The following is a 13,768-nucleotide window of genomic DNA, read 5'->3' as shown; positions in this document are numbered from 1 at the left end:
ATAAATTTGCGCAGAAATAGGCCATTGCGCGCGATTGCGCACAAAACTGCGCTTTCCAGTAGGTATTGCGGAACTATTCAGATAATTTAACAATCTAAAAGTAGCAACACTTAGCTCAAAAGTAGTCTGCTATACTTCAAGTATACTTCCGTCACTTAAAGGAGCACAATGCTACCGAAACGTGTGCTTAGACATTTCCGAAGTACAAGTACTCAGAAGGTGTCTCCAGTGGGCTTCCTGTCATATTAATACCGGTGCTTTAATGTAGGTAATGCTATTGATGTCATATTAGTTTCACGTCCAATATATTAGGAGAGATCACTCTAAAGTTGTATCATGGTTCTTACGCCTGTCGTTATTTTTATAAAAGTGACCCAAGAAAAGCGCCAGAAATATGTATTTCGTTACATTCCATCGCTTACGTTTGCCAAAGCTTGAAAACATTCCACTGTAGTATGTGAGCTAGTTTTCCCTTTGTTAAAGCACCTTGCAAAGCCTTTTCCACCTTTGATTGAAAGCAGTCTGCTGCCCTTTGAAAGGCAAAGATATGGCACATTTCCTGCTCAAAGAAAGTTCAGCTTTATTCCCCTTAAAAGGACAAGTGAGCATGTGTGGCTCTGTCTGGCCAGGCAGGGACTTCAGTGTAAACACACTCCAGGAATAGTTTATTATCGATTCATCTTAACCTCTTGCACGATCACACTCAGTGCTGTTGAAGTCCAAACAACACTGACCACAAGAAATGAGCTTCTTCTTTTAGCTTATGTTTTATGGATTGATATCCTTTCTAGTCTTGGTTTCGGTATTCATTCTTATATATAAAAAAGCAAGTAATTGTTCTTTACTCCATATTGATCTCTGAGTGCTTGGTGTTTATGTCTCAGATTTACTCTCAGCTGGACCGCAGGCCTACCTCTCCTCAGTCCAGTTGCTCCTGCCGCTACAGTTTCACAAACACACTGTAGGTCACACATCTCGACCACACCCATCTCTTATTTCATCCTCTCCATCTGACTCTGTGCTGCTCAGAATAATGCATGGCCAGCTAATGTTTTGTTCTGCTCAGAGTGCAGAGCAAGCACCAGCGTAACATTTACTTACAGCTGGAAAAATGGTCTGCAGAGTTGTAATTCAACTCAAGTGCTGATTTGATGTTTGCATTGGACATACTTGTTCACAGTGTAGTTTTGCTATTTTAAAAAAAAGGGGGTCCAGTAAGTGCAGTAAGAGGTAGGTTACCAACTAATTTCAGCCAAGCATAAAGGTAAAACTTTCATTCACACCTTTAAATATTTTTTCCAAGATCCTCTGCTGGCATTATATGCAGAGCTGTTTCCACAAAAGTCCAAGCTCATGTTGCATATACTTACACGCACCCAGGTCATGCAACATGTGGGGATCTGAAGGAATTCCAGCTGACATTCTTATCATCCCTCTTGACATTTTACTGCTTTGGAGAGATTATCCAGCACCTCTTACCCACCAACACACAGCGTGCAGTCACAAGAATGATTTGTATACAACAGGAACATGTTCTGGGGTCTTTATCTACTGTAGGTGATAGAAATCTATCCACAATCAGCCAAACAAAAAGATTGAATCAAATTAAGCTTTATTAGTAGAGGCGTCAGAACTTAACTGTGTCAATTTTCCGTCATATTTAAACTCAGTAATTTAGTGATATGATGGGTAAAAATAACTTTAAACAGAATGAAATCACTTTAGAAAAATGAAAAAGAAGTGCAACAGTGCACACATGCCTTTTATGCATAATAAAGTTTCCATCTGTGTATTTGTATTTTTTAAATATTTAAAACATTTTCCAGGGTGACCTTCTGTGAGCAAGCAGGTAGATTAGAGTGTTCCCTCTCACTCAAGGACACCACGAGAGGACACGTTGCTATTGAGACACACATGCTGTGGCAGGCAGAGAACTTGTGACCTTTGTCGGGCGATCGTGGCTCAAGAGTTGGGAGTTCGCCTTGTAATCGGAAGGTTGCCGGTTCGAGCCCCGGCTCGGACAGTCTCGGTTGTTGTGTCCTTGGGCAAGACACTTCACCCGTTGCCTACTGGTGGTGGTCAGAGGGCCCGGTGGCGCCAGTGTCCGGCAGCCTCGCTTCTGTCAGTGCGCCCCAGGGTGGCTGTGGCTACAATGTAGCTTGCCATCACCAGTGTGTGAATGGGTGGATGACTGGATATGTAAAGCGCTTTGGGGTCCTTAGGGACTAGTAAAGCGCTATATAAATACAGGCCATTTACCATTTACTTTGTGTCACTGGACCTTCTATAATAAGGAGTTCAGCATGTCTCCAAATGGAACTGACTGCAGCATCACCGTGTATAAACATGTTTGGATTTGTGTTCAGCAGCTAAATGGAGCAGTCGGTCAATCCCCAAACACGATTAGATTCTCACAGCTTTGTGACAGTTTGTGAATATGAATTTGTGCGCCGTGTTAGAGAAGGTTTGTGCAGTAGAAGTGCGTCGTGCAGTCATGCCGGGCCAGGTTGTGCACGAGGTGATAAGGGGATCCCTAGTGGTGGGTGGAGCATCCCTGTGCTGATAACAGCCCTCTGCTGAGGACTGATACTGAGCAGGAGGAGGAGGGACACCTGTAGGATGCCATCACTGCGCATCACTGAGGGCCTCTTCTCTGAATGGACTGAACAAACAAACCTCTAGTTTGTAATTTGTGTCAAAGTACATTTAGTAAAATAAAATACTTACAGTAGAGACAGTTTAAGTTTTTTTTATATATATGTTTGTCACCTTTTAAAGTAATATTGAACTAATTATAAAGATGCAAAGTACTGAATATCATGAAATACTGAGCACTGTGCAGGTAAACTATTAAAAGTATTACACTTATAATAACACAACGCCAGTAGATAATCTCGTAGAGATGGAGTCCATCTACTGTTTTTAGTGAACTTTAGAATCACATCAAAAACCACAATTATTATCATCAGATTACAGATTATAGCCTTTATCTGTAATCCATCATTTAAAGCTCTAATGTTAGTAAAAGCAAAATGCATGCGCCCTTAATTTGTGCTGTAAAGGGGAACTTTGGCATGTTCTGTACCCCCATGCTTCATCTAATGGAGTATTAACCTAAGTTAGACTCCCCGCCTCACTTCAGCTCACATGACTATTCTCACCAACCAAAAGACGCAAACACAAACACGTTCGTACTTCGAACTACGTGAGCGGCATCATTCAAAAGAAGGCGGTTTCGTCACGTTTCTGCAGTACAGAGGGGTTCCCCTCCCCCCGTGTGGCATGATAAGAGAGCTATGCTGCACCCAGATAGAGCTATCTGAGTGGTTGCCCTTCAACCCGCCATTCCACACGAAGAATACACAGACACACGGCGCTGTGACAGTTGACCAAAGTCACACGTACAAAATGGAGACTGTGAGGAGGGGGCACAAACTCATGTGGGCATCTTGAAAGCTGCCATACATTTGATTTTTGTGTAAAAATATCCTAAAACTGCAGCTGATACCACACCAATGCCCCAAATTAAATTCTGGTGTCAGTTATAGATACAGCCTCGTATAGATTGAAACTTAAACTCCTCTCCAAAAAAATGAACTGCAGAGAATAAAAGTAGAATTTATCAATAGTTGGATGGCAACTAACTGTAAATATCATCACTGGTTGTGATGCAGATAATATTTTGACATCTTTTAGACTATTAGATTGGAAAATTGCCTTTATATTGTCCCTAAATTAACGTTACATTCTGCAGCCAACAGCCCAATGATATACAATTAACTGTAAAAGCACTAAATTCTCACAATTTGCGGAAAATATTAAAGAAAGTAAACCCTACAGTCTGTCATTTTTTCTATTAATCATGCTCTGTGTATTTGCCCTCTGTTTCAGGCCGCCTTCAGCATTCCGGGTTCATCCTGCCGCTTTTTCCATCTGCTCATCTCCCTCTTCACCCAGACCACCTGAGGACGCCGCCAGCCGTCCCCCCGCCCGCTCGTCACCCTGGCTGCCGCCATGACTTCCACCACAGATTTTGACAATGTGGAGATCACGCAGCAGTACAGCCACATCAACACCCGCTTTGACCTCTCTGATGAGGAACTAGACAATGACAACAGCTCTGCCAGGCTGTTTGAGCGCTCGCGCATCAAGGCCCTCGCAGGTGAGTGCCTGCATAGTAAACAGGCTGCGTCCTCGGTGACAGATTTTCGAGATGACAGTCTTTTTAAAAGCGAAAGAGAAGGGCACAGAGGATGAGCTGTAAAGGATGAGCACCTGTTTAACTCTAGTTGGGTTGAATAAAACTGTGACCTTCACTCAGATTTCTGTTACAAAAATTACAAAACTCCCACCGCAGGTCAGCTTTGAGTTTACTCCACGGCTTTTGCTAGCACTCTCCAGGGTTGGTTGTGTATGGATGAATCTAACAGTTACACCCAACCAGCAGCTGAGCCCTGACACTGCTCCACACCCTCTGCAAATAACTGGGATCACTTGCACATTCCCTGAATGTCCAGTGTCTGACCGATCTGGACAGCTGCCCTGTCTCTCTTGCTCCCATAGCATAGATCTTTGGGATTTCTGGCTAAGCTGGTAAGCTGTGACCCACCTGTGGGCCTGCTGCTCTGAGTTTTTAAATAGCAGTGTTCCTGTGGTAGCAGGAAGCGAATCACAAAAGGGGAGTGATGGAGGGTCAACACCATGGTCGGTGCACAAGAGAGATGATAGGACACAAATTAATCTCTGTGGAGTTCAGACTTCTGGAAGGGCTTAAGATATTTAAAGAGATTGTAATGATGCTGACACTGAAACGTAGTCCTCAATGAACTTTGAACAAAAGCATTTTTTAAATGTTAAATGTTGTCAAATACACTAGTATTTAACACATCATCACCACATCCAGTTTAAATGACAAACCTGTTAGTGGGCAATGACACCCAGCAGACACTGAGCAACATTAGCTTTTCCCTGTGTCATCTTTGGATCCACCTGACCAACACAAGTCCAATATTTACTACTTCAGGCGGTCATACAAAGGCAGCAGCGGCTGAACCAAAACATCTGCAGGATATAAAAGCAAAAAATATGCTTAAAGACATTTAAAAGGATCCTTTTATCTCAGCAAACTGAGGGCTATTTGGAGAGTTAGCAATCTGACCCACTATAATAAGAAAATAAATATTTAATAGAATGGCTTTGACAATACAGATCAATGTAGTTGATCACTGACACAAAAGCTGACAACTTCAACTTGTGACTGGATTTTGTGTAAGCACACACTAGCTCTTACATTCTGTGTGATATCTATTATGCGTGAATGCATGGTTTCCTGTGAGGCGGTTATGGGTGGGTATACAATTTGAGTCCAGTGTGGAAAAACTGGGCTCACCGACCAACAAGGAAAACCGCTTTAGGGAGAATTATGTTGCAGACACAGATGACTGGTGTCACTTAGCTGCTTTACCGTCATCATGTTCAATCATGTTAATGCTGCTTCTCTCACTGCTGCGGCTCATTAGTCTAACCCAATTTCCTCCTTTTACAAAATTTACAAACAATTTTACAACCATTTGCTTCAAGCAGTGAAGGCGCCAGACAAAAAACAGAAAATGGGCAAACACAGAAGGCAAATTCTCTGTAAAATTCGGCTGGATAACAACAATTAAAGTAGCAGTTTTGCCGATGAACATCAACCGCTCTCATCAAAGCCATCTTTTTTTGCCGACAGGCACATGTCAGTACATCGGTGGATCTGTGGAAAATTTTTTACTTGTGATTTGAACTTAGATTCAGTAACTCCCATATCTTAGTAGTTTTCAATATTTGATACTCTGGATGGACAAAACAAACTCCACAGGTTTGATGCCGGCTGATATTTTGGGTTTCCAGTATGGGTTTTTTTCCGCCTTTCCAGGATTGTTGTTTTTTTTGTTTTTTGTGTTTATAAAGAAGCACTACTTTTCCTGCTGTCTCTTTAAGTGATGAAGGCTTCTGTGTGGGTGCTGGTGATGTTGTGTTAGAGTGCTGCTGCTGTAATGCAATAAGTGTTTCCTGTCAGAGAAAGAGAGAGAGAGTGAAGGAGGGAGGAAAGTGATAAGAGAAGCAAGAGATGAGAGAGGCTGTGAATGACACCCGCTGCTGATTTACAGCTTGTGAGCTCAGAAATATGCTCTCAGCAAGCCATCAAAGAACATACAGGCCGTACTGAATATACACTAGTTTACACTGTGTCTTACTTTGGCTTAGAAAAGACACGTTTCTTTAAGATACGCTTCAGTTTCATGATGGTTTATTGGCTCAAAAAAAACGACCTCTCCATGTGTACAGTTAACATTCAGCGATGTCACGACTTTGTGGGAGTGTTGGGTATGGGGAGGAGGGGGTTTGTGGGAACACGTGGATGTATTGAAACATAGTGTATGCGCGGCTGGAGCTGGAGAAACCACTCAGATCTGAACTGAAGGCTGCCTGAGCTCTGGTGTTGCCTGAGAGTGGAGGCAGAGCATCACCACGGCAGCAGTGAGGAGAGTGAAAAAGTGGAAGGAGGAAGAGGAGGGAGGGAGGGAGCAGGAGTGAACGTGAGAGGGATCTGGAAAGGAGGACAGAGAGCCAAGAGACTGGGAAGAAGAGAGACGTGGTGTGCCAAGCTCCTCTGCTGGCTCCAGAGGCAGTGTGTGTTCCTGTTGTTGTTGTTTGGGGGTCAAGATGAGCAGCCCGTGCCTGCTGCGCACTGCCCCTATAAGCCAACCCCGGCTCAGAGAGGTCAAGATCAGCGTGAAGGCCAGCAGCAGGGAGACTACAGCCATTCGGAGCAGCAGCGGAGGGGCCAAGGAGGCTTCCAGTCGCTCTTACATGCCACCTGAAAAGGAAGCACCTGTGCGGGTCAGCGTGAGCAGCAGCCGGAGCAGGAGCACGCCGCCGGTCCACAGGGCCCAGAGACCCGAGAGCAGGAAGTCATCAGGGGGAAGCACCTGCAAGCAGCAGCAGCAGCCGGAGCACCACCCGGAAAAGAACGGCACCATCCTGCATGTCCCGCTTGGCGTGGCGCCCACGGGGCTGTCCCTTTTCTCCTCATCTTCCTCCTCGTCCTCCTCCTGCACTTCCAGACGTCAGCGGCCCTCTCGCCCCCATGTTACCCCTGCCCCCACCCCCCTCCTCCTCTCGTCCTCCTCCTCTTCCTCCTCGGCCAAGAGTATGAAGCGAGCTCGCTGGCTGAGTTACAGCACCTCTAACATCTGCTTCAACTCCATCCTGGACGGGCGCTTCAGGCAGCTGCAAGGTACAGGGTCCTGGTGGCAGAGCTGTGCGTGTGTGTTTGTGTGTGTGTTTGTTCACCCTCTTATGCCTCACAGACACTTTTCCAATTATGCCCCTCACTTACCCAACTTGGGTTTCTTGTTAGGCCGGGGTGAGATGGCAGGGAGGTCGAGCTGCGAGTTGAGTAAGTGTGAGGCTAGTTTGTCATCCTGTTGTAAGAACTGGAAAAAGGCAGCAGCAAGTAAGTGCAAACTTCATAGCAGTTGCCATTTTATTAAATGTATTTGGCTGTAATTTATTTATTTCCAGGAAGCTGTGGCTCTGCCCCAATTGTTCACTGACTTGACTTTGAATAATTCATAGGCAAACTCCTAAAAAGGTTGTGATGTTTTTCCCTCCAAAGCCATTCATGGCTGGCTACTGTTACGCATTCTTATGTGCCCTGTTTTTTATTTATAAACAAGAAACATATCCGTCATTGTGCCACCTATTCTCCGTACGGCCCTTTCCACTTATAAACTCTTCCTAAGTATAAAGTATGAGTGCGTTTCGTTCCTAACCTCCTTTTCCCCTGAATGACTAGCAATGGTGGTGTTAAAAAACAGTCAATTTCTCTGATGGTTTTACCTTCTCCCTGCCCGTGTTATTAAGGTTTTAAAAGAGAGGTCTGCCGTCACAGTGGATTTTTGTTAGCTTGCACTATGCTCTCCAACTCCCCGATGACAGGAGTGCATTAGTGAGTGGAAGAAAATGGAGGAGACGATGCAGGAACAGAGAGGGGAAATGCTTTTTTTCCCCCTGCCTCTGCTAGATTTCAAGTATTGACTGATTCTGCAGACTGCAGAGGCAACTGATACGTGAAGCAGCAAAGTTTTGAAGCCTCCCCAAATCAGGGATGTGTCTTGAGATGTGTATTGATCCGCCATGATATTTTATTTACTTCCTATTTACCTGCTATTAGGGAGATATGGCCAAGACTGCAGTTGGGCAGAATAAGATTTGTGTTTCACGTTTATTGGTTTACTTTTGAAATGTACACATGCTCGCTGTTGTCAAGTATGTCTGCCGCCGAGGTTACAAGAAGCAGTCTTTGAGTTGTTTGACTGACCTTTAACCCTTTTAGTTTTCACCAGTGGTGTATGCACCTCTCTCCAAGCCCTTAATCCTCTGCTGTTTTCTAATTATAAATACAATCTCACTATTGGATTGATTCTCAGATTATTTTTTAATGTCTTCTTTAAGCTTGAGCCAGGCTTTACAGTTCACTTGCTTCTTTTGCAGCTGCTCTAAATACCTTTGAGTGAGAACGCATCAAGAAACCCTGGGAGCATCAAATATGCATTAATATGATGCTCAGCAGTTGCCAAGTACATGTAATGAAGACTCAGACAATCCACTTGCCCAGTAAGCAAAATGTTTTAGTCAGTTAGATGTCTAGAAGACATCTGTAGTAGTGTAGTGCTCAGATATTTAGGGTAAAATCTGGTTGAAAGGTCAAGCTTTAGTAGATGTACCAAATCTCACATAGACATTGTTTAACCAGCTATATATCTACTTAAAAAAAAGCTTATTTTTGCATTGAGACTGATTGCTTGATTTAACCTACTCACCTAGATCCCATCTCTGACTGCTTCTCTCTATCCTATTTAATGAATCATTTCAATGTAAGCAGCTATCTCCTGGAAGTTTTCAGTCTTTTGAATATGTGGCTTTACAGCTGAAGGCCCCATCCAAAGTTGTGTTTCTTAATGTTTACAGGCCTCCCAAATACTGCACAGACTTTTTTAATGACCTCAGTGAACTGCTGTCTGTGATCTGTGTTGATTTTGACTGTGTAATTATTGCTGGGGATTTTAACATTCATGTGGACAACCCTCAGGACAAAGGGACTAAAGACCTGAGTAACACTCTGGGCAACTTTGGGCTGACTCAGCATGTAACAGAGGCCACACATAATAGAGGACACACTCTTGACCTACTGATCTCCAAAGGCCTGAGCATTTCAAAGGTTACTGTGTCTGATGTGGGCCTGTCTGATCATTACTGTGTTTTCTTTGAAAGTAAAATCTCAGCCCACACAAATATATCAACAACAGTGATCACAAAACGGTGTATAACTGAACACAGTAGTGCAATTTTTAACCAGGTCTTCCCATTAACACCTGACCTGCCCAGAGGGTCAGTCAATGAGCTCGTCAATAGCTTCAATGCTAACATGTTAAATGTAATGGACACTATTGCTCCCATTAAGGTGAAGGTTATCTCTGGAAGGAAAAAGTCTCCATGGAGAAACTCCACACTGGTGAAAAATGAAAAAAGAGAGTTTAGGAAAGCTGAGCGCAGATGGAGAAAAACAAACCTCCAGGTTCATTATGACATTTATAAAGAGAAACTTCACAATTATAATTTACAACTGAGGAATGCAAGGAGGTCCTACTTCTCTGACATCATCACTAAAAACAGCCATAATGCTCGGGTCTTATTTTCTACAGTTGACAGGCTAACAAACCCTCCTGTGTCAGTGGCAGCTGAACTTCATTCGACCATGGCCTGCAATGACTTTGCCAAATTCTTCACTGAAAAAATCCAAAAAATTAGACAAGCAATTGGTACATCAACAGCAGATCCAGGATATGTACTGTGTCCACCAAAAAACTGTTTAAACACCATGAAACAGTTTCAACCTATTAACAGCAAAGACCTGGAGGACATCTTAGGTCAACTGAACTCCTCCTCCTGCTGTTTAGATGTCCTGCCAACAAGTTTTTTCAAAAAGGTCTCAAAGACTTTAGAGTCAGACCTGTTACAGATCGTCAACTTTTCTTTATTATCAGGTGTGTTTCCAGAATCACTAAAAACTGCTGTAATCAAACCTATACTGAAAAAGGACAATCTTGACAAGACACAAATGAACAACTACAGGCCGATCTCAAATCTCCCGTTTTTAAGTAAGATCATTGAAAAAGCAGTTTCCCAACAGCTCAGTTACTTCTTAAAACAGAATAATTGCTACGATGCCTTCCAGTCAGGTTTTAGACAGAACCACAGCACTGAAACCGCTCTGACCAAAGTGTTTAATGACATATGTCTGAATACAGACAGTGGAAAAATGTCAGTCCTAGTTTTACTGGATCTCAGTGCAGCATTTGATACAGTTGACCACAACATATTACTCAAACGACTGGAGAACTGGACAGGTCTTTCAGGAACTGTACTAAACTGGTTCAAAACATACGTAGAAAACAGGAAATACTTTGTATCAATAGGTAACTTCACATCTGAGCAGACAAGTATCACATGTGGAGTTCCCCAAGGTTCCATCTTGGGACCCCTTCTGTTTAACATCTACATGCTCCCACTGGCACAGATTATAAACAACAACAAAATAAACTATCACAGCTATGCAGATGACACACAAATATATATCACAATGTCACCAGGAGACCGAGGCCCTGTACAGGCTCTTGGTAAATGCATTGAGGAAATCAATGACTGGTTGTGCCACAATTTTCTCCAGCTAAACAAAAACAAAACTGAGGTAATAGTCTTTGGCGCCAAAGAAAAACGATTACAGGTCACCAGAGAACTTCAATCTATACATCTAAAAACCACAAACCAGGCGAGAAATTTGGGTGTAGTGATGGATGCAGACCTAAACTTAGAAAAACACATTAAGACAATAACAAAGTCAGCTTACTATCACCTCAAGAATATATCAAGGATAAAAGATCTGATGTCTCAACAGGACCTGGAAAAACTAGTCCATGCATTCATCTTTAGTAGGCTTGATTACTGTAACAGCATCTTTACAGGTCTACCTAAAAAATCAGTCAGACAACTACAGCTCATTCAGAACTCTGCTGCTCGAGTCCTCACTGAGACCAAAAAAGTGGACCACATCAGTCCAGCTCTGAGGTCCTTACACTGGCTGCCTGTCCGTCAGAGGATAGACTTTAAAGTTCTGATGCTGGCCTATAAAGCTCTGAAAGGTTTAGGACCAAAATACATCAATGGCCTCCTGACCCAGTATGAACCATCCAGATCCCTCAGGTCATCTGGATCCGGTCTTTTATCAGTTCCCAGAGTCAGAACCAGACACGGAGAAGCTGCATTCAGCTTTTATGCTCCTTATATCTGGAACAAACTCCCAGAAAGCCTCAGATCAGCTGAAACACTCAGTTTATTTAAATCCAGGTTGAAGACTCACCTGTTCTCAGCTGCATTTGAATAAAGCACCAAATCCACACTTTAAGCTTAAATTTCAAAACTTACATTTAACTACTGATTTTATCTACTGTTCTGATTTTATCTGTTTTGATTTTATATACTGTTGTTTGTTTGTTAATTAGTTAGTTAGTTTATTTGCTTGTTTTATTCAATTTTAAATCATGCTTTTTATTTGTTCTTGTTTCTAATGTCTCTGTAAAGCACTTTGAATCACCTTGTTGTTGAATTGTGCTATACAAATAAACTTGCCTTGCCTTGCCTTGCCTTGCCTAGAATATATCTGCCAAAGTATAGCCTGCTTTTAGCCCAATCCAACATTTAGAGATGTTTTTGGTGGTACAAATATGTGATAATAGGAGGTAAGTGTTGGTTAGTCTTGTTAATAAAGCACAGTATGATAGCTGCGGGACAGGTTAAGCTGGCAGTGACATGACTCAGTCATGTAACGGGGTGCTCTAAGACCTTTGGGCCAAACTCAATAAGAGCTGACTGTGGGAAAAGACGGATCAAGCTTTATACAGGGAAACTCCATCAGCATGAATAAGTCATCGGGCTTTCGCTGGAGTCAAAGAGTGGACGAGAAATTACAAAGTAAAAGCATGTGAAACAGAGGAGTGTTTAGTAAGGTTGCACTGATAGCAGGCGGGAGGCTGGATAAGGGACAAAATGCAGGCGTGACAAGACGCAGCTGCAGTCCAGTGGAAAAAAAATGAAAGCGAAGTGAAAGAAGTTGGACATACAGTATGACTGCTGCACTTACACTTAATATTTAATAGCATGGCAACAGCACGGCGATGAACAGCTGAACAGTAAGGTTATACTCAGCCTGTATCACAAATTATTAGTACAGCCAGTTTTATATTTATAAGCTGGACTTAAATGTTCATGTTTCACTTCCATCCAACATTAATGCTTTCGAATAGCTTTGATTGATCAGTTTACAAACTGTGATACGTTTGCATTTCACACTAGCTTCACAGATTTTTAAGCTGAACTACATAAATAATGTTAAAATGAAATATTAATCAAAAACTGAATTAATGACCAATAAACCGTCTTCCAGCTCAGTTTCATAAAATCATGGATTTTGGTGCTCCAGTCTTCTTTTTCCTGGTGAGTCCACCAGACCTCAGTTGATGTTACTGTTGGCGTGTCGTTGAACACGGCGCAGACAAACATCTCAATAGCTTTAACACAAATAACAACATATTCCATATTAGTAAGTAATCAGAGGAGGCGTGTCCCGATTCCTGCTCCTTTCTGTGACTGAGTTTGAGCTCGCCTTATTTTGACGTCTTATTTTTGAAACAAGAGAGCCAAGAAAACTTTTGGACTTAAGAAGAAATGCTATCTTTGTCTCGTGTTAAATATAGAAGATCAAAAAGCAAATGGAAAACCCAAACCTATGACCCGTAGAGCTAGGGTGTCTAGCTAGGCTCTCTTATGCAACGTTATGGTTCGGATCACTGCAAATCAATACAGCGCTGTCCTCGGTGACATTCCTCCTTATGTGAGTGGTCTCTCCAGAATAAAAGTGCATCCCTTCCAGCAACTATATGTTATATTATTTCCATATTTATTTACTAGGAAATCAAAAAGCTACAGGAAGTGTTGTGGTAAAAGGTTCCAGAGCAAGCACATTGAAGCTTATCCAATAACCTGTATGTAGCAGCAAACCGCTCTATTTGAGCTCTCTATTATTAAGTACTCTCAAGTGTATGAAACCCCTGACTTACATTTACAAATTTATTCTGCTCTCCATCAGCAATTCATGGTGTTAAATCGCGTATTCTTTAAATAATATTTGAAGGTCATAATTCAGCAGGCTTAGTGGCCTCATATTCTCAAAGTGAAGTGCCTCTAAAATCATCAGTGGTGACACTAAATTATTATTATTATTATTGTTATTATTATACAACCATCTGGTCTTAGTCACCCTCCAGATTTCATACCCTCAGTTACACTTTAAATTTCTTCCTTAGTAATTTTTGACCCCAGGTGTCCTTTTTGTCTTCATCTGAAATGTAAATTCTAGTTAACCACTCAACAACTGTGGGACTATGAAATGTCCAGAGGGCTCTATTAATTTTAATTGGATCTGCAATAGATATCTCATTACTTTTAATTGATGTGATTGATTTTTTTTCTTTCTTTTTTTTGTTCAGTGTAATTTGCTACGCAGACTTTCTGTGATATAAATGCAAAAGCTCCAAATTTTTATTACATTGTAAATCGGCTCTGAGACCAGCAAAGAGAAACTCTTATATGTATCTCAATACTCGAA

At 42.2% G+C, this 13,768-nt stretch overlaps 1 protein-coding gene across 2 annotated transcripts in view; it reads left to right on the top strand.

The window, feature by feature from the left end:
- sptb (spectrin, beta, erythrocytic) overlaps positions 1 to 13,768 on the top strand; it is a 45,022-nt gene that overhangs the window by 592 nt on the left and 30,662 nt on the right. Inside the window, exon 2 of one of the 2 annotated variants that reach the window (XM_086273969.1) lies at positions 3,892 to 4,162. In XM_086273969.1, coding sequence (XP_086130095.1) covers positions 4,015 to 4,162 — 148 coding nt within the window. In that variant the 5' untranslated portion in view covers positions 3,892 to 4,014. Of the gene's footprint in view, positions 1 to 3,891; positions 4,163 to 6,631; positions 7,280 to 13,768 lie in introns of those variants that run through there. The other variant, XM_086273968.1, reaches the window with a different exon arrangement.

This window comes from Aulonocara sp. 'chitande type north' Nkhata Bay, linkage group LG19 (assembly GCF_057382095.1).
Source record: "Aulonocara sp. 'chitande type north' Nkhata Bay isolate Kocher_YH1m ecotype deep benthic linkage group LG19, A_spYH_male_GT1.1, whole genome shotgun sequence".
NCBI lineage: Eukaryota > Metazoa > Chordata > Actinopteri > Cichliformes > Cichlidae > Aulonocara > Aulonocara sp. 'chitande type north' Nkhata Bay.
Note: the sequence above shows the minus strand (reverse complement) of the source record. Positions and strands in the feature narration are given on the sequence as shown.